The sequence below is a fragment of the Hippocampus bargibanti genome, linkage group LG16 (genome assembly GCF_051943395.1).
Source record: "Hippocampus bargibanti isolate YZ-2025 linkage group LG16, ASM5194339v1, whole genome shotgun sequence".
NCBI lineage: Eukaryota > Metazoa > Chordata > Actinopteri > Syngnathiformes > Syngnathidae > Hippocampus > Hippocampus bargibanti.
This window is the reverse complement of record NC_142749.1, coordinates 16588129-16608578: the sequence shown is the minus strand read 5'-3', so window position 1 is coordinate 16608578 and position 20450 is coordinate 16588129. Positions and strand designations below refer to the sequence as shown.

The window sequence follows — 20450 nt, the reverse complement described above, 5'->3', positions numbered from 1 at the left end:
TACTAGTGGGGTAGTATGGGGCTGTCAATGTATTATAAGATCACCTTGTCATGTTTATATTACCTTGTTTACTAATTATAATCATGTATTGTGTCATATAATAAAATAAAAATAATAAAACAAAATACACCTGAGCGATTATGAATAATCATCAAAAAAGGTCTCTTATTACAACTCCTTATAAGGAGATTTGCATTCACCGTGATAGTGACGTCACGGGCGGAGAGAAAACTGCACCGCTATGTTTGTACACCAGGGGGCACTCGAGCTCCATGATTCATGAGCGGCCCATCCAACCGCACACTGCCTGGAAAACGACTCCCGGGGCGGGGCAAACTCTCACTCCGCTTCCCCTGCTTATGGAGAACTTTATTTGAAGACTAGGTGGGAAAACGGAAGCAAAACTGTTACGGTAAGCTTCTTTTAATTCATTTGGGCATTTTCTGAGTTAATTTGTCAACACTTTTTTTCACATTTCAGACTGCGTGTTTTATTGATTTTAGCTAGCATTTCAGGGGGCTTGTCTCACACGCCAAAAAGGATTTAAAGGAGCAGCCCCACTGTAAACATGGATGACATCTTCACACTGTGTCGAGAGGGCAACTCTGTGGCTGTTCGCCTGTGGTTGGACAACACGGAAAATGACCTTAATTTGGGGTAAGTGAACAAAACTAAACTGGTGATTAAAAAAAAAGTGGGTGCGCATGTGTAAACAAGCCATCAAATACTTTCCATATTGAGCATGTTAATGATGTCATTATAATTCCCTGAAAGGAAGCCCATTCCCGGACCCAGCCATATATGTATATAGACAGCGCTCATTTCCTGTGTGGGCGGAGCTAAGCACACGAGGGGTAGGAGGGACTGGTCGCCGTTTTCCATCACTGCATCTGGAATGCACTCGATGATGGGAATATTTCAGCCGCTCCTGGATTCCTTTTATAGCCCGGGAAGCCACAAGTGTGACATCACTACTTGCAGGGATTCCCAAATTGCTGTGTTAGATTAGAATCTTCAAAGAAAATATTATCCATAAAAGTTCATGATGCTTGTAAAGTACTTTTAGATAATAAATATGATTGTTATTATGATACTAGATAAACAAAAAGGTACAATCCACACAGTCCAGAATGATGGTCCTCTCAAGATGGGAAATTCAGGGGCTTGTGTCTGTGTGTGTTTGTATGACTAGTCTTGTGAGGACCACTCACATTTTATACGCGTAGTGAGGACATTTTTGACAAGTGAGAACCTTTTGGCCGGTCCTCACAAGGTTTTCATTCTAAAGGCTTCTAGAGGGTCTATATATGCATCTTTTAAAGTTACAGAGAGGTCCTCACAAATTCATCCAAAAATGATTTTTTGGTGTGTATTTTCATTTCACTTGGATACACACACTTTTTACTCACTGTGTGTTTATGTGTGTGTGTGTGTGTGTGTGCGCGCGCGGTTAATGAGAGGAAAAAGTTCATACCACAAAAAGTAAAACAATATTTTAACCAAATTCACTATAAACGTGAGGACTTTGAATGTACCCATTCAGAAACCTCACTCCTGCTGTTATTTCAGTTTCAAGTCCACTTTTTATCACTTTGTTTTTAAAGAAGTTGAAGTGGGAAATGGGGTGACATTTCGTGTTCAAATGTAACACTAGTTCTTCTCTAAGTTTATCAGCTACGGTGGTCCTCACTCCTAATCCTCACAAAACAGGAATGTGTGCGTGTCTGTGTGTGTGATAAACCTAACTAGCTGCTCGCCTGGCAGCTGTCCATAGTCCATTAAAAATACTGACAGCCATTCCCCTTTTTGACTGACGTGTTATTTTATCAGTGCGCCAGGCGTCTGCTGGGCCGCAGACCACCCGTATAGCGTGAGGAAACAGTCTAAATAAAGATCGGAGTAAAAAAACATCAGCTGACACACACACGCACAAAATGGCGGCGAAATTCAACTTTGAAAGGACTGTGTAAACAATACACAAATTGAAAATATTAAGCATGTAACATAGGTTTTGCGCTCACCAGGGACGACCACGGTTTCAGCCCGCTGCATTGGGCGTGCCGGGAGGGACGCGGTGGACTAGTGGATATGCTCATCATGAGGGGCGCCCGCATCAACGTCTTGAACCGCGGCGACGACACCCCATTGCATCTGGCGTCCAGTCACGGCCACGCCGACATCGTGGCCAAGGTATGCCGTCGTCATGCGCCCAATTTGATGATGTCACAGGCGCGGAGTGCCTTATCGTCTTTGTTTTATGTGCAGTTGATTCAGTGCAAGGCGGACCCCAACACGGTCAATGAGCACGGGAACACGCCACTGCACTACGCGTGTTTCTGGGGTCAAGAGGTCGTAGCACAGGTACACAACTGGTACCAAGTGGGGGATGCACATGCAAACATGTGTATATATGTACAGTATGAGTATATATGTATATTTATGTGTGTGTGTGTGTGTGTGTGTGTGTATATATATATATGTGTCCTTGAGAGTGTTGAAAGACGCTTAGAATTTAAATGTATTATTATTATTATTATTATTATATATATATGTATATATGCATATACTGTATATGTATGTATATACTTTATATGTATGTATACACTGTATATGTATGTGCTGTATATACTGTATATGTATGTATATACTGTATATATATATGTACTGTATATGTATATACTGTATATGTGTGTATGTGTATCCCGGTATGTGTATACTGTATATGTGTGTATGTGTATCCAGGTATATGTGTGTATGTGTATCCAGGTATATGTGTATGTGTATACAGGTGTGTGTGTATATATATATATATATATATATATATATATATATATATATATATATATATATATATATATATATATATATATATATATATATATATATATATATAAATATGTACATATATACATGTAACTATATATATATATATATATATATATATATATATATATATATATACATATATACTGTATATGTACGTATATGAATGTGTATATACATGTACGTATATGTATATACTGTATGTATGTATATGTGTGTGTATATATGTATAGATATATGTGCGTATGTATATATTTTTTATTTTTATTTATTTATTGACCGATGCATGCAACATACATTTTTCCATATCATGTGTGTTTAGGATCTGGTATTGAGCGGCGCGCAGGTGTGCGTGTGCAACAGGTACGGACAGACGCCGCTCGATAAGGCCAAGCCTCATCTCAGGCAACTACTTCAAGGTCAGAGTGGAATCATGAGGAAATATGATTATGATATGAAAGGAAGCATTGACAGATTGTTACTCTGTTCGATTGATTCAGAAAAAGCAGAAAAACTCGGACAGAATTTGACCAAAATTCCCTACAAGGAAACCTTCTGGAAGGGCACCGTGAGGACCAGACCTCGTCAGTCAACACCACAACAAATATGTGCACTATTTATTTATTTATTTTTCTCCATTTGTAACTCTATTTTTTATGTATTTTTTTTTGTGTACCTTCAGGTAACGGCACTCTCAACAAGCAGGCCGGCATTGATTACAAACAACTTTCACTCTTGGCCAAAATCAATGAGAACCACTCAGGAGAGGTTTGTGTATCGATCGAACGCTCCACCCAACCATCACCTCCTCGACGCCACCATTGTGTGTGTGTGAAATGTCCTTGCTCGTCGTTCTAAAGTATCTCTATTTTCGTGTGTGTGTGTGTGTTAGAGTTGGCAAGGTCGCTGGCAAGGAGATAAGGTAGTGGTGAAGGTCCTGCAGGTGAGGGAGTGGAGCACCAGGAAGAGCCGAGATTTCAGCGAGGAGCATCCCAAGCTCCGGTAAATTCTTGTTTTTATTGTAAATATTTTGCTAGTTTTAAAAACTGATTCGAGTTGACTGTGGGTTGCTCCCCCATTTTGCAGGATTTTCTCCCACCCCAACATCCTGCCGGTTCTGGGAGCGTGTCAATCGCCCCCGGCGCCTCACCCCATCATCATCACCCCTTACATGCCGTACGGGTCTCTGTACAACCTTCTCCACCAGGGCACAAGTGAGTCTTGGACCAGTTGGGCACGTGCGGGCTAAGTAAAATCAAGTTAACGTGCATTTTTATTTAGATATTTTTAAAATGTCTCTTTCTTTTGTTAGTCAGATAGTTAGCTAGATAGCTAGCTAGTTGTCAGACAAATAGTTAGCTCTCAAGTTAGATAGTAGTTAGCCAGTTAGCTAGCTAGATAGTTGTTAGTCAGATAGTTAGCTAACTAGATAGATAGTTGTTAGCCAGTGAGTTAGAGAGAGAGGGAGAGAGAGTTAGCTAGTTTTAGTCAGTTAGTTAGCTAACTAGATAGATAGTTGTTAGCCAGTTATTCAGTTAGCTAGATAGTTGTTAGTTAGTTAGTTAGTTGGCTATCTAGCTAGATGGTTGTTAGTCGGTTGGTTAGCTCGCTCTCTCGCTAGATAGTTGTTAGTCAATTACTTAGCTAGGTCTTTCGCTAGATAGTTGTTAGTCAGTTAGTTAGCTAGCTAGCTAGCTAGCTAGATAGTTATTAGCCAGTGTTTCAGTTAGCTAGATAGATAGTTGTTGTTTTGATAGTTAGCTAGCTAGTTGTTAGTCAGTTAGTTAGCTAGCTATCTCGCTAGACAGTTGTTCGTCAGTTATTTAGCTAGCTGGCTAGTTGTTAGCTAGACAGTTGTTCATCAGTCATTTAGCTAGCTGGCTAGTTGTTAGTCAGTTATTTGGCTATCTAGCTAGATGGTTGTTAGTCAGTTAGTGAGCTAGCTATCTCGCTAGACAGTTGTTCGTCAGTTATTTAGGTAGCTGGCTAGTTGTTAGCTAGACAGTTGTTCGTCAGTCATTTAGCTAGCTTGCTAGTTGTTAGCCAGTTAGCTATCTAGCTAGACAGTTGTTAGACAGTTATTTAGCTAGCTGGCTAGTTGTTAGCTCGACAGTTGTTCGTCAGTTATTTAGCTAGCTGGCTAGTTGTTAGCCAGTTAGTTGGCTAGCTGTTAGTCAGTTAGTTGTTAGTCCGTTAGTTAGCTATAGCTAGCTAGCTAACTAATTGTTCGCCTGTTAGTTTGCTATCGAGCTGGTTTGTTTGTTTGTTTGTTTATTTTGGCGTGTGCTCTTCAGCTCTGGTGGTGGACCAAAGCCAAGCGGTCAAGTTTGCGTTGGACCTCGCCAGTGCCATGACCTTCCTCCACACCCTGGAGCCACTGGTGCCACGGTTGTACCTCAACAGTAGACATGTCATGGTGAGGCGCCCAAATCTGTTTGGTCACTAGCGCCGATACGTACGTGGAACTGTCGCAACTTGGAATTGAAGCGGATTTACGTGGGACAGGAGATGTGCGCCTCCTTTATTTTGTTTTTGTTGATGTTAAATGTCAATTTCTTCACTGCGAGACAAATAAATGCTCATTATAATCTAATGTATCAAAATTGAATTGCAGATTGATGAGGACATGACGGCCAGGATAAGCATGGCGGACGCCAAGTTCTCCTTCCAGTGCGCCGGACGCATGTACTCTCCGGCTTGGATGGCCCCAGAAGGTAGTACGAGATTTTCCCTCGCAACATAAGACAACCTCCCCTAAAAGCCATCTTGCGACATTCCAGCCCTCCAGAAGCGCTCTGAGGACATCAACAGGAGATCGGCCGACATGTGGAGCTTCGCCGTGCTCCTGTGGGAGCTGGTCACCAGGGAGGTGCCCTTCGCCCACCTCTCTCCCATGGAAATTGGCATGAAAGTAAGTATGTTAACACCCCAAAATAATCACCTGTTTCCCCATACATGCAGTAACCGTGCAGCTTCTTCTCAGGTGGCTCTGGAAGGCCTGCGTCCAACCATCCCGCCGGGAATTTCGCCTCACATTTGCAAGCTGATGAAGCTGTGCATGAACGAAGACCCCGCCAAAAGGCCTAAATTTGACATGATTCTGCCTATTTTGGAAAAAATGCAAGACAAGTAAACTGCACTCAGCTACACCCTTGTGCAAATTAATTGCACCACCATGATCTTGACTGTTTGCTGGTTTATAATAATAATAATAATAATAATAATAATAATAATAATAATAATAATACATTTCCTTTATAAGCGCCTTTCAAAACTCCCAACGTCACTTTAAAGTCACAGGATAAGTGCGTTCACTCAACCCGGAATAACTCAAATGACTAAAAAGCTAGCTAGCTAGCTAATAGATAGCCAGCCAGCTAACTAATAGATATCCAGCTAACCAGCTAGCCAACTGATAGATAGCTAGCTAGCTGGATTGATAGCCACTAGATAGCTAATAGATAGCCAGCCAACTAGCTAGCCAATAGATATCGAATAGCCAGCCAGCTAGCTACTAGATAGCCAGCGAGCCAGCTGTTAAATCATTCTAAAGCTTGTGAAAACTTCAGAACAATGTTTGCCACGATAGGGGTGAAGTCTGTTCGATATCCTCGACCAATCACATTCCCTAATTACTTGTTTTCCAGGCCTCCTATTGGATAATTAATGGATTACCATGTCCTAATCCCCTTTCCGTCAGGTATAAAAAGCTGCGTTTTTTTTTTTTTTGCTTGTAAATCAGTTCTTGTTCAACTAGATGGATACTAAAGGACATTATTGTGATAGATTGGCCTGGCAATTCACCGGACTTGAACCAGATTGAGAATTTTTGGTACTAAAATGTACATTTTAATCATTTGAGTTGTAAACAATCAATTTTATGCCAAATTGTGCAATTGATTTGCACAAGGGTGTATCTGCTCGGCTGCTGTATATAAAACTATTACACATACTGCATATTTTTCAGGAAATATACGTCCCAGATTTAAATATGCTTTTGCTTTTTTTATTTTTATGTTTATTTTTATTTTTTACTCCATGGTTGCACTATTTCATGACCGAATTAAGGCAAATACAGTAAAGTCTCGTTATATCGATATTCAAGGGAGTCCGCAAAAATATCGATATAACCGGGACTATCGATATATCCGATATCGATATAACGAGACTTTACTGTAATCAAAAATGGGGAAACACTGTCACCACCAATGCAAATATTTATATTTATGATAAATGGTTGTACTATTACGTTCTGTCTTCCTTTTCTTGCGTTCCAGATTCCTTGCTAGCAGAGCACCTTGTGCATCAGAATCAGAAAACCTTTATTCGTCCCACAATGGGGAAATTTGCAGTCCACAGCAGCAATTTGAAAGGGGATTGGGTGACTGGGTGAAAGGACAGAAAAACAAGATATTTTAAGCATAGTAAAAAATATCAGCAGACTGAGATTTATACTGTAAATATGCAAAACCGTTTCTTAAAAAACTACATGGTGCAAGTATCAAGAAAAGGTATATTTATTTATGTATATGTATTGTATATGTATGTATGTATGTATGTATGTATGTATGTATGTATGTATGTATGTATGTATGTATGTATGTATGTATATGTATTGCATCAGTTTTTTGTTCTCCCCCTCCCACATGTGATTATTGAGAATTGAGAAGCCTGACAGCAATCGGTAAGAACGAGCGGCGGTACCTCTCCTTCATGCAATGCGGGTGTAATAGTCTTTGGCCGAAGTGCATGCTCTGCTCTTTGGAATTATTTCATTTTGATTGTGATTTCACATTCCCCTTATAATAATAATAATAATAATAATAATAATAATAATAATAATAATAATAATAATAATAATAATAATAATAATAATAATAATAATAATACTAACGATCATAATAATAATAATAGTAATGATCATAATAATAGTAATAATAATAATAATAATAATAATACAAAACTAAAAGTTTTACACGGTCGTACCGCAATATCAAAACAGTGACGCAGCATCCCAAAATAGTCTCGACTTTATTGTGAAAAATTCACAATTTGTAACAAAAGAGAAATGACATTGTTACAATCCAGCTCCACGTCCAAATTTAAAAATAGACCAATGCTGGTAAAACAATCATGACGACATTTGTGCCCTTCGTTCAGCATCGTCCGTCCCTCCCTCTCTCTCTCTATTTACTACCCGCCCCTCCTCCCATCCTGCCTCCCCTTCCCATCCAGTGTATTGCTCTGCAGTGCTGAAATTTGCTTCATCATACTGCACCCAAGCACAGGTAAGAAGACCCTTAACCCATCAAAACTGTACTTTTGACTCTTGTAAAAGGAAATCAAAGAGATTAGAATAAAGGATGGATAGTTTTTTTATATGAATTTGATTTGATAGCATTTTTTTACAAACAGATGCTAAGTGTTTAGCATGATTGTTGATAATGTATGTTTTAATGTCTTAAAGGACAACCGACACCATTTGTTTCCTAGCTGACATCAGAAAAACGTTTTATAGCATCTAAAATACCAAAAATACGCAGGCTGATATTTTGAGTCAAATGCAAAACACCAATAAAAATGACTTCAAGTGTCCCAAAACTACTTCAAAATGACCTCGGGATGGCGAGTTTCAGAAGGTCCCGCCCCCTTGGTCGTGATGACACGCCAAGACGTCTTGCTTGTTCTAGAATCAAAACAATGGCTTCAGAGAGTTCAGATTCGGAGAGGATGCTTTCTTGTTACTCATGCAGTTATGAATATGATTCAAATAGTTCTGAAGAGGAAAGCATAAATGTTTGCAATCGATTAAAGAAGTCCTACCGGTTTAAACAAATTCCCAGCGGAAAAATCAGCCCATTTCCAACAGGCGCCATCTTGTGCATTTTCTGGGACGCTACATTGTTTGGATTCTGGAGCAAGGCAGTTTGTGAAGGAATATCCTGGCGTGATGTCACGAACAAGGGGGCGGGACTTCCAGAATCTCCTTTTGTGGCAGTTTTGGGACACTAAGTCATTTTTATTGGTGTTTTGCGTTTGACTAAAAATATCAGCCTGCGTGTTTTGGGTGTTTTAGATGCTATCAAACGTTTTTCTCATGTCAGTTAGGAAACAAAAAAAATGGTGTCGGTTGTCCTTTAATGGAAAAGTTTTTCTGTTTGTTGGTTTTTCCAGTTGGATATTCGCTTTCCATCATGCTCCAGCATCTGTTTATGTTCGGCATGCTAGGAGGTAAGATCAATATTACACAGGAAGTGTCCACGTGGTTCAAATTGACCCTTTTCCCCTTTTCTACACTAGTGATGCTAACGCCGGCGCGATGCCAGCTTATCACAGTATGCCAGGAAGACGACGGCGATCTGCGAGTGGACTGCTTGGTTAAAGCCAAGCCCAATAAGATCAACAGCTATGAGTTCTCCTGGTCATCAGGCTCCAAGCAATCCCTCATCAACGCTAACGTGTCAGGCTTGGCGGCGGAGGCCGAGTTCAAGCTCGTGAGCAGCGTGACGGAAGTGGAGCCGCATGGCTACAGATTGACGTTGAGCGGCTATCGTGATAAACTGCCGCATAATACCACGTACATGTGCAAGATCACCGGGGAGGGAGCCAGCGTTAATGTGGAGAGAGGTGAGTGAACTGAGGGAGTCTTATTCAGAGTCTTTTATTTCTTCATACAGTGATACCTCGGTTTACGCACCCCTTGGGTTAAACATTAAAGAGACAGGCAGACGACAGAGAGAGCGAGTGAGAAAATAGAGAAAAAACGGTGAAATTTTGACTCGTTTCAACTTTGATAAATGCAGAGTGTAGCCTGCAAGGTTAAAATATCCCATCAATCAGGCTCCACAAATAAACCCGCACAAGCCATCTGTACACTTGATGCAAAAAGCTATCAACCCAGCTAAACAGAACACAATTGATGAGGAACAAGGTAAAATTATCGCAGAGAAAGCACCTCCAAGGGATCATTCCTCAAAATGGTGGAATAAGAAGGTTAAATTCCTCATAAATGACATGTATTATTATTATTATTATTATCAAGTATTTAATGCTGATGAAAGCGGCCACTCCATTCCATCAAGCCATCAGCGACCATCACAAAGGTAAATAAAACAGTTTTATTATACAGTACAATTTATTTCTTTAATTATAATACCATAGCGCATTTATTATACATAAAATAAGGTATATTTTGTGTAGCTTAGAAAATTAGAAAGTAGAAAATTATGTTTTATGGGGATCTGGGAACGGATTATTCTCATTTTAATGGTTTCCTATGGGAAATTATTTTTTTGGGATACACACTTTTCACCATACACACTCTGTTTGGGAACCAATTAAGTTCGTAAACCAAGGTATCACTGTATTTGTCTTATTCTGCAGATCTTCTCATCCCATGTGGTGCCCTCACCGTGTATCTGCAGAACTCCTGGATTATCGCCGTCCTGCTTTTATACCAATATGTGTGAAGTGTTGCATGTGGGGTACCTATCGTGGTAACATTGAAGTTTCATTGGACAGTATTATTGTACATTTGCTAAGTACAGTTTTGTTGTATTTAACTTTGAACCTTGTTATAATACAATACAGTATATATTGATTTATATAGCGCTTTAACAACAGCGGAAACAACCCCGAAAGCATCTTTCCACAACCGCAGAGCTACATGTAAAAATACTGTGCCACCTTGCATGCATCTCATATTCATCGGCAAAACGTAATCCATACTATTGACATGTTCTCCGGTGATTGTTCTTTTTAATGTACTGTACGGTAGTTGTACTTTTGTGCTACCAAGTTGCTATGGGAACATATGCTCAAAGCATGTACTGATTATTTCAATTCTACTTAATAAAGTCACAAAAATGACTGGGAGAACGTTATCTCTTATTTTCAGTGTCAAAAAACACATTTTATTTATTTAAAAAATAATGTATTTACCATATTTCAGTTATTGGCGGAAATCCAATTTATTCAGAACCCTTATGTAATATGAAATGACCAATTACGGTGATTTAAATTGGCTATTTTAATTAAATTAAATACCTATTTCAGTGACGTCAATTTCATCATTTAAAGATAACTTTGACGCTTCTGCTATTTCCGCTATTGCCCCACGTCAAGATGGCGTCCTCGCCTGGTCAAAAATTAATATTAATTCATAAACGAAGTAACATATACCAGTCCATATACAAATACAACATATACCAGACTAACTTAATATCGTTTTTATAGCCCTGTTTTTTTAAGGTAATTACGTTCACTCGGTTAGGCGCTTGCCCGCGCAACGGTGCTATGTTTGGGTTTTTGACACTCGGCAGCTTCCGTTATTGCCCGATAGCAAAATGTCTGCCTCCTCTACTATCATCCAAGGAGCAGAATTATCCAAAGCGGAGTACCTAAAGCGTTATTTGTCTAACGACGACGACGCCAAAAAGTCTAAGGGAAAACTTAAAAAGAAACGCCGTAAAGTTCCGGGGAAAGGGTGAGTTTTTACATCGGGCTGTTTCTCTTCGTTTTAGTGAGAATGTAGGTGCGTGTAGTTAGCATCTAGCTGCTAGCATTTGTCAGCTATGCGTCACGTCACATTTTTATCTATGAATGAGATCGAGCTGTTTCTTAAGTTATTTTCTGTTTCTCTGTCTATTATCCAAGACTTAAAATAGTAGACGATGATGTAGATTGGCGACAGATGGTAGAAGAGGAAAATGTGGAGGAAGAAGACGACGAAGAAGCACCCGTGGTAAGAAGACGAGTTGATTTGACACGCACAGTTGTTTTATCCAAAAACCAACTTGAAGCATTAAAACCAGGCAGGGAAACATAATATTGGTTTGGTACAGTTATTTCAAACTCCAGCCAAGTCTTGAAACCTTAATTCCAAACCATAAGTGTAGTTGAAACTACAATTAAATGAAATGGAAAAAAGTTCCTTTTATTGTAAAGTTTTTTTTTTGGTCTTAAAAATTACACTCACCGGTTGTTATGAAACTCAATATGATACAGTATGAACATTTGACGTGTTGTTGTCCACCAATCAGATCGCTGAAGTGATTGATGAGCGCCCGGATGACGTGAGGATGCTGGAAATCTTCCGAAGCAGCTCCAGGTGGAAAGTCATTGGAGGTCAGCTACTTTGTTTCCCAGGCTGAAATCTACATATATGTAGAAGTATACAATGTGAGACTTGTTTCTTTACAGAAGATGAAAATAAAGAGGAAACATTCCAATCGGAAGACTTACCCGAGCAGTCGTTGGGTAGAAAAACCCGACACGACTCTCCTGACGCTTCTCCACCGAGAAGAGCTCGCCACGATTCTCCCGACATGTCGCCACCAAGGCGGAAAAAACGCCACGATTCTCCCGACATGTCGCCACCAAGGCAGAATTTGGGGAACTCAGCAAAGGCACAAAGCGCACCAGTCACCAGACGAGGTTCAGATTCCGACCAGTCGCCGCCGAGGAAGAAGCAACAGAAAGGAAGACGGGATTCCGATTCGGACCAGTCGCCGCCTAGACGGCGGGGGAGGCGCGGCCGTAATGTGTCAGATGATGACGACCTTTCTCCTCCTCGCAGGACGAGACAAGCCGAGGTGAAATATTCATTTTGAAATCTAGGGGGTTCGAATTTCCTTGACTGTGTTAAAGGACAACCGACGTCTCCGGACAAGTTGCGTCCATAATTTGTAAAATCACTTCAAATCGCATTTTACAAAGATTCCACCGCATATAGCTATATTTTACGTTTTAAGACTCTTTTTGTTGATGGCGAAATTAGAAGGAAAACTACATAAATAACACAATGGAGAAGTGTTGTGTGTTGCAACAAGACTACTATTTGATAATAGTTGACACAAATTCCCAGCAGACAAATCAGCCCATTTGGCGCCATCTTGTGCATTTTCTGGACGCTACATCCTGACGGCTCGAATTGATCCGGAAAGACTTCTTTAATCGATTGCAAACATGTATGCTTTCCTCTTCAGAACTATTTGAATCATATTCATAACTGGATGAGTAACAAGAAAGCATCTTCTCACAATCTGAACTCTCTGAAGCCATTGTTTTGATTCTGGAGCAAGGCAGTTTGTGAAGGAGTAAAAAAAATGGTGTTGGTTGTCCTATAAAGTCTTGTGTGTGTTGTTCCATGGCAGCCATTTTGAAATGTTGTTCTTATTTAGTTTTTTTTTTTTTTTTTTTTTTAGAGTTTTGAAAGGCGCTTATAAATTAAATGTATTATTATTATTATTTCATTATTTTATTATTATTATTATTATTATTATTATTATTATTATTATTATTATTATTATTATTATTATTACTTTAGAGGCTATAAAGCGTTTTTCTGATGTCAGGAAACAAAAAAATGGTGTCGGTTGTCCTTTAAAGTCTTGTGTGTGTTGTTCCATGGCAGCCATTTTGAAATGTTGTTGTTATTTAGTTTTTTTTTGTTTTTTTTTTAGAGTTTTGAAAGGCGCTTATAAATGAAATGTATTATTATTATTATTACTATTGATATTTATATTATTGATATCAGCTCGCTGACGAAGCCTCTTGGATAGGAGGCGAAACATCCAACACCTTCAAAAAGTACAGATGACGGCTGAAGAAACCTTCTCATCGATATTATTATTATTATTGTTTTTATTATTATTATTATTTTTATTATTTTTTTATTTTTTATGCCAGGGCAATAGTATGCTCTCTGGCGGAAAAGCGGGTCTGGTTTCCTCTGATGTTCTACGCAAGGAGAAAGAAGAGGCTCGGCGCAGAGACGGCAACAACAGGGACCTTGAAAGTTAGTATTATTCATTGGTTATGAAGGAAAAAAAAATGTGTTGATGAGGTGTTTAAAAACACACGCGTGTCCCCAGATGCATCCCGTCACGCTCAGACGGTTTTTCGAGACAAGAGCGGCAAAAAGCGAGATCTGGAGTCGGAGCGGGAAGAACAGAAAAGGAAAGCTGGAGAAAAAGCGGCCAAGGATGAAAAATATGCTCAGTGGGGAAAAGGGTGAGTGAGTCGGTATTGGGAATGCTCATTTAGTACCTGAACACTGAAAACCTGAACCCTGAAAGGCTGGCTCAGGGTCAGATGGAGCAGCAGCGTCTGGAGGACGCCGTACGCGAGGCACAGAAGCCGTTAGCGCGCAACTTCGATGATGAAGACTTGGACCGGATGCTGAGGGAGCAGGAAAGGGAGGGAGATCCCATGGCGGCCATGTTGCGGCGCAAGAAGGAGCGAAAAACGCTCGCGGCTAAAGGTAGCGCCAGAGATTTTTTAAATGGTACAGTGATACCTCGGTTTACGAACGTTAAATTTATGATAATTTTACCTTGGCATACAAACTATTTTTTGGGATACACACGCAGCTGCCACAATGAGAGGAACTAGATAAAATTATGGCAGAGAAAGCACCTACGAGGGATCTCCTCAAGATGGTGAAAGAAGGAGGCTACGTTCCTCATCAAGTGTTTAATGCTGATGAAAGCGGCCACTCCATTCCATCAAGCCATCAACGACCATCACAAAGGTAAATAAAACGACTTTATTATACAGTACAGTTTATTTCTTTAATTATAATACCATATCACATTTATTATACATAAAATAATGTATATTTTGTTTAGCTTAGAAAATTAGAAAGTAGAAAATTATGTTTTATGGGCACCTGGGAACGGATTATTCTCATTTTAATGGTTTCCTATGGGAAATTAAATTTTGGGATACACACTTTTCCCCTTACACACTCTGTCTGGGAACCAATTAAGTTCGTAAGCCAAGGTATCACTGTACTTTTATTTTACATTGTTTTTTTAACTTTTTTCTGTGTGTGTGTGTTAGAAAAACCTCGCTACAAAGGCCCTCCACCACCTCTTAACAGGTTCAACATTTTACCAGGATATCGCTGGGATGGCGTCAACAGGTACAATGTGTGAAACACGAGCAGCAATTTCTGATCACTTGAGTGAATATTTTTTGTATGTGTTGCGCAGGTCCAACGGTTTCGAGCAGAAACGCTACACGAGAATCGCAGACAAAAAAGCGCTCCAGGAAGAAGCTTATAAATGGAGTGTGGAGGATATGTAGACGCAACGAGACTGTTAACGCGGCCTGTACATAGCGGTTAGCATTGCGCAGTGATGTTGTAAATAGTACACGATGTGGAGCGCAGATATTGTGGAGCGCAGTTTTTACTGATAATTACATCAAATGACTTTGTACAGAAGTATCTTGAAAAGCTTTTAGTTTATTTTCACATCCAGATAAAATCAAAATAAAAAGTTCATTTAAATACATTCAAAATACATACAATAGATTTACAATGAAATATACTGTTGAAGTAACACATTCCATTAAAATCAATCAATCAATCGCCTGTTAAAAAATGTAACTCTAAAATGTATCCTGTGATCGTAAAGTGTCCTTGAGAGTTTTGAAAGGCGCTTATAATTTAAATTTATTAATATTATTTACCTCACAAGCATTACGCAAGGTCATTTTAATACGAGGCATCGTCGGGTGGACCAATTGTTTCCCATCGGATTATTATTGTTGATGCACACTCAAGCGGAAACAAAAAGTATAAGCGGATGATTCATTGTTTACTGTGGAACGACCCGCAAGCAACCGAAATAGACACGACATGGCAATTAAATAGGTTGACTTTGTAAATAAGTATCATAAAAAGCCTGTAGTTTATTTTCACATCCAGATAATACCCAAATAAAAAGTTCATTTAAATACATTATCTACACAATAGACTTACAATTGCGAAATGTACTGTTGAAGTAAAACAGATTAAATTCAATCGTCTGTTTAAAAAGGGAACCCTAAAATGTACCATGTGACCGTAAAGTGTCCTTGAAAGTTTTGAAAGGCGCTTATAAATGACATTTTTGAAATTAGTTACCGTTGAAGAATTTCGCGAGGTCATTTTAATACAAGGAAACATCGGGTGGACCAATTGTTTCCCATCGAATTATTGTGAATGCACCCTCAAGCGGAACCAACAAACTACGCGAACGATTCACATTTTTTTTACTGCGGAACGACTCGCTGGCAACCGAAATAAACACGACATGGCGGAGTGGAGCCCCATCGCCAAGGTATACGACCCGCTGAAAGCCGGTAGCATCGACGGCACCGACGTGGAGCCCCACGACCGGGCCGTTTGGAGGGCAATGTGCGCCCGCTACAAGCCAAACAAAGGCGTCGTGGGAGACCCGCTGCTCACTCTCTTCGTCGCTCGACTCAACCCGATGACCACCGAAGATAAACTTCACCAAGTCTTCTCCAAATTCGGCGACATTAAGCGTCTCCGACTGGTTCGTGATATCGTCACGGGCTTCTCCAAGCGCTACGCTTTCGTCGAGTACAAGGAGGAGCGGGCCGTGGTGCGAGCACGCCGGGACGCCAACAAGCTAGTCGTCGACCAACAAGAGTTGTTTGTGGATTTCGAACTGGAGCGAACCCTCACGGGTTGGATCCCCAGGCGGCTCGGCGGTGGACTCGGGGGCAAGAAGGAGTCCGGCCAGCTACGGTTCGGCGGCCGGGATCGACCCTTCCGGAAGCCCATCAACCTCGTTGCCGGAACTTCGCAGCAGGAGTGGCCGGGTGGTGGACGCAGGGAGTGGGAGAGATCCGGATGGCGAGACCGGGACACCAGAGACAACCGAGATAACAGAGACGAGAGGGAAAATAGGGGGAGAGGAGACAACCGCTACCGTGACCGGAGCCGGCACAGAGACAGAAGATGAAACTTAAAAAAATAATGGTGTGGCGGGCATCCTCAACTGCTACAATGGACACGTTTCCCCCACCCCCATTATTCTATGATGCTATTTGGCCTAGCTAGATTTATTTTTCGCGGATCCTTATTTTTTTTATTTATCACACCCAACATTTTTATGTATTGGTAAAAAAAAAGTAACATTTATTGGCATTAAAGCTATGTTAAAACTTAATCGTGAAAATTGTCTCGTCTGGAAAACGCATCACGTCATCATTGCATATATATAATGCTAATGCGCCACCTAGCGGCAGCTAAATAAATGACATTTGATAAATCCGAGTACATAGTACAGTAAAGTCTCGTTATATCGATATTCAAGGGAGTCCGAAAAAATATCGATATAACCGGGACTATCGATATATCCGACCCTGTTTGCATGTAATTTTCTCCGTGCGTGCATAGAAATAGTATCGATATAACCGGGACTATCGATATATCCGATATCGATATAACGAGACTTTACTGTATATTTCATTTAATTTTTAGTGAACCATCACCAATAAAAAATATGCCACGAGAGTAAAGCGGCGTATCACAGATCAATTTAAATTGAGTTGTGATTATACTTATTGACAATTTGAATGTTCTTTTTATTTTCCGATTAACATTTTCAATGTTCTAATTCTTTTCATACCTACTGAAATGTCCCCCTCATGCTAGCAGGAATGCTGGACCGAACCCGTCCAGTGTCAGGGTTCCAATTCTGGTACGTCTCCCTGTGTACCGTCCCGAAACTCAATCCTGAATCCAATTAAAACGTTTGATGATGCGAATTAACAAGCATGGGTAAGTCTCTTTTAAAGGACAACCGACGCCTCCGGATAAGTTGTGTTCATAATTTGTAAATTGACTTCTACTGAGCGTATTTTACATGGTGAATGGTTGTGTGTTGCACCAAGACTACTATTTGATACTAGTTGACACAAATTCCCAGCAGACAAATCAGCTTTGGCGCCATCTTGTGCATTATCTGGGACGCTACATTGGAGTCCTGACGGCTCGAATTGATCCGGAAGGACTTCTTTAATGGATTGCAAACATTTATGCTTTCCTCTTCGGAACTATTTGAATCATATTCATAACTGGATGAGTAACAAGAAAACATCTCCGAATCTGAAGCCATTGTTTTGATTCTGAAGCAAGGCAAAGACGTCATGGTGTGACCTTCTGAAACTCGCCATTAATTTTGGGACAGTTAAACTCATTTTTATTGGTGTTTTGCATTTGACTCAAAATATCACTGCGTGTTTTGGGTATTTGAGATGCTATAAAACGTTTTTCTGATGTCAGTTCGGAAACAAAAAAAAAAATGGTGTCGGTTGTCCTTTAAATTTTGACCATAGGTCTTCTCACCTGAAAGCCGGATTGATGCCAATGTTATCCCGTTGCGGCATGGCCGGAGTTCTCCTCCTCCGACAGGAAGACGGAGGCGGGTAGTCCTTCTGGTACTGAGACAGCATCTCTGCATTTTGTTTACTTTCACATACATCTTCTTGTTCATTCACCTCTAGATGTCGGCCTTTTGCACTTCCTGTTTGTCTGGATGACAGCGAATGGGAATGGCCGGTCCCTTGCCGTGAATTCTGGGTACTTGGAACGGAAATGCGACCTTTTCCGCTATCTCGTGGCGCGACGGTCCGAAAGCGAAAAGCCTCCCGTGATGTGGTCTCCATCTTGACGGGGGTGTCTGGGTAGAGGAGAAACCCTGCAAGATTGGAGTGAGGTAAGGTAATCCGACAGGCTACAAGTTTGCTTCCTTTTTATTGAAGCATTTTGTCATAATAATAATAATAATAAAAACATCATCATCATCATAATAATACATTTCATTTATAAGCGCCTTTCAAAACTCTCAAGGTCACTTTACAGTCACAGGATAAGTTTTTTTTCTGTGTGTGAGCAGCGGCAGCCACACACGCTAGCGTTCACTCAACCCGGAAGTAACATAAAGTTTAAAAAAAATAATAATAACTAGATAGTTAGATGGCTAATAGACAGCAAATATATAGCCAGCTAATTAGTTAGATAGCTAATAGACAGCAGATAGCTAGGTAGATAGTCAGTTAGATAGCTAATAGACAGCAAATAGATAGCTAGATAGCCAGTTAGTTAGCTAATAGATAGCCAGCTAGTTAGTTAGATAGCTAATGCACAGCAAATAGCTAGCCAGCTAGTTAGATAGCTAATGCTCAGCAAATAGCTAGCTAGCAAGCTAGTTATTTAGATAGCTAATACACAGCAAATAAATAGCTAGCTAGATAGCCAGCTAGGTAGTTAGATAGCTAATAGATAGCAAATAGATAGATAGCCAGCTAGTTAGTTCAATAGCTAATAGACAGAAAATAGATAGTTAGGTAGATAGCCAGCTAGATAGTTAGATAGCTAATAGATAGCAAATAGATAGCTAGCCAGCTAGTTAGTTCGATAGCTAATAGACAGAAAATAGATAGTTAGATAATAGACAGCAAATAGATATCTAGCTAGTCAGCTAGTTAGATAGCTAATAGATAGCTAATAGACAGCCAATAGATAGCTAGCTAGACAGCCAGCGAGTTAGTTAGATAGCTCTATATTACATATAGAGCGCGCAACAAATTAATGAATAACTAGTTTTTAAATCTGAAGTCAAGAATAATGACTTATTGTGGTTAACATCCAAAAATATGACATTTTGGTAAGGATTTTAGCAAGCATCATGGAATTTCACAAGTTTGATTTGCTTTTGCGGGCCAAAAAAAAACAATGTGGCGGGCCAGATTTGGCCCCCGGGCCTTGACTTTGACACCTGTGGTCTAAGGTTTCGAACACTGTATTGAATGTTTATGTACTCCTAAAACTCAATATTCTGTTGGTCCTGGAATTCAAGTGACAATGACAAAAACCCTGGCACAGGAGTGGATATATTTTGGCACATCGTCTGGCAGTGAATGTTGCTAAAAAAAATGCTAATCTCACCTGCCACTGTGGGAAGTTCCCCTCTGTATGGCCGAGCTCGGCAAAAAAAGTTATGGCGGGGCTTGGAGGCGTGTTGCAGGTTTTCAATGAAAATGTTTTCGTTATTTTCCATGATTTTCATCCGAACCGCTTCAGAAGTTTCGAGGATATAAAACCGGAATAGAGCATCAAGTCCTGTTGACTGCGGTCGTCATGGCGTACTTAGCAGGTACAGTAAGACAACAAAACACTTTTGTCATATGTCACTATGACACCAGGTTGGAACGGCGAGGCAGAAAACGATCATTTTAGGTTGAGTGAACGCTGATGCGTGGCTGCCACTGCTCGCCCACACAAAAAAAAGTTCTTATCCTGTGACTGTCAAGTGTCCTTGAGAGTTTTGAAAGGCGCTTAGAAATTAAATGTATTATTATTATATTACAATGGGTCTTTTTACATTATGTTGCTCACTTGAGCTATCTGGCTATCTAGCTAGCGATTTATCTGGCTACCTAGCTAGCTATCTATTCACTATATATTAGCTAGCTAGTTATTAGTTATCTGGTGAGCTATATATTTGCAATGTATAAGGTAGCTATCTATTCACTATATATTAGCTAGCTAGTTATTAGTTATCTGGCGAGCTATATATTTGCAATGTATAAGCTAGCTAGCTATTCGCTAGCTATTAGATAGCTAGTTATTAGTTATCTATTAGCTAGCTAGCTATTTACGGTCTATTAGCTAGCTAGCTTGCTATATATATATATTTGTTATCTATAAGCTAGCTATCTATTAGTTATCTATTAGCTAGCTAGCTAACTTTCTATCTATTTGAGTTATTCCGGGTTGAGTGAACGTTGGCACTGCTCACCCACAGAAAAACGGATCCTGTGAC

The 20450-nt window shown here is 40.0% G+C and overlaps 5 protein-coding genes across 6 annotated transcripts; 4 read left to right on the top strand and 1 right to left on the bottom strand.

Moving 5' to 3' along the window:
• Nucleotides 1-517: 517 nt before the first annotated feature.
• LOC148886748 (scaffold protein ILK-like) lies at nt 518-7071 on the top strand. Its single transcript, XM_089016356.1, has 12 exons — nt 518-657; nt 2025-2190; nt 2266-2361; nt 3146-3242; nt 3324-3407; nt 3506-3591; nt 3716-3825; nt 3910-4037; nt 5118-5239; nt 5438-5537; nt 5604-5734; nt 5807-7071. The coding sequence occupies exons 1-12, from the start codon at nt 569-571 to the stop codon at nt 5954-5956; spliced, it is 1359 nt and encodes a 452-aa protein (XP_088872482.1). The 5' UTR covers nt 518-568; the 3' UTR covers nt 5957-7071.
• A 945-nt stretch (nt 7072-8016) lies between these two features.
• On the top strand, nt 8017-10692 carry LOC148886747 (uncharacterized). The gene is made up of 4 exons (XM_089017211.1): nt 8017-8111; nt 8998-9054; nt 9124-9450; nt 10207-10692. The coding sequence occupies exons 2-4, from the start codon at nt 9018-9020 to the stop codon at nt 10290-10292; spliced, it is 450 nt and encodes a 149-aa protein (XP_088873337.1). The 5' UTR covers nt 8017-8111; nt 8998-9017; the 3' UTR covers nt 10293-10692.
• A 363-nt stretch (nt 10693-11055) lies between these two features.
• Nucleotides 11056-15383, top strand: bud13 (BUD13 homolog). Of its 2 annotated transcripts, XR_016117922.1 has the most exons (10): nt 11056-11308; nt 11479-11566; nt 11865-11949; nt 12025-12416; nt 13513-13621; nt 13698-13836; nt 13902-14086; nt 14196-14356; nt 14668-14749; nt 14820-14871. XR_016117922.1 is itself a non-coding variant. In XM_089017572.1 (9 exons), the coding sequence occupies exons 1-9, from the start codon at nt 11169-11171 to the stop codon at nt 14911-14913; spliced, it is 1314 nt and encodes a 437-aa protein (XP_088873698.1). In that variant the 5' UTR covers nt 11138-11168; the 3' UTR covers nt 14914-15383. The 2 variants fall into 2 exon arrangements, 1 of the variants encoding a protein (XP_088873698.1); XM_089017572.1 differs by lacking the exon at nt 14196-14356 and having other exon boundaries at nt 11138-11308; nt 14820-15383.
• Nucleotides 15384-15530: 147 nt separating this feature from the next.
• Nucleotides 15531-16790, top strand: snrnp35 (small nuclear ribonucleoprotein 35 (U11/U12)). Its single transcript, XM_089017573.1, has one exon. It carries the CDS (start codon nt 15714-15716, stop codon nt 16581-16583), a length of 870 nt encoding a protein of 289 aa, XP_088873699.1. The 5' UTR covers nt 15531-15713; the 3' UTR covers nt 16584-16790.
• Nucleotides 16791-17835: 1045 nt separating this feature from the next.
• LOC148886744 (uncharacterized) lies at nt 17836-19910 on the bottom strand. Its single transcript, XM_089017574.1, has 2 exons — nt 19574-19910; nt 17836-18323 (listed from the first exon to the last, which is right to left on the bottom strand). The coding sequence occupies exons 1-2, from the start codon at nt 19692-19694 to the stop codon at nt 17968-17970; spliced, it is 477 nt and encodes a 158-aa protein (XP_088873700.1). The 5' UTR covers nt 19695-19910; the 3' UTR covers nt 17836-17967.
• Between the last annotated feature and the right edge of the window lie 540 nt (nt 19911-20450).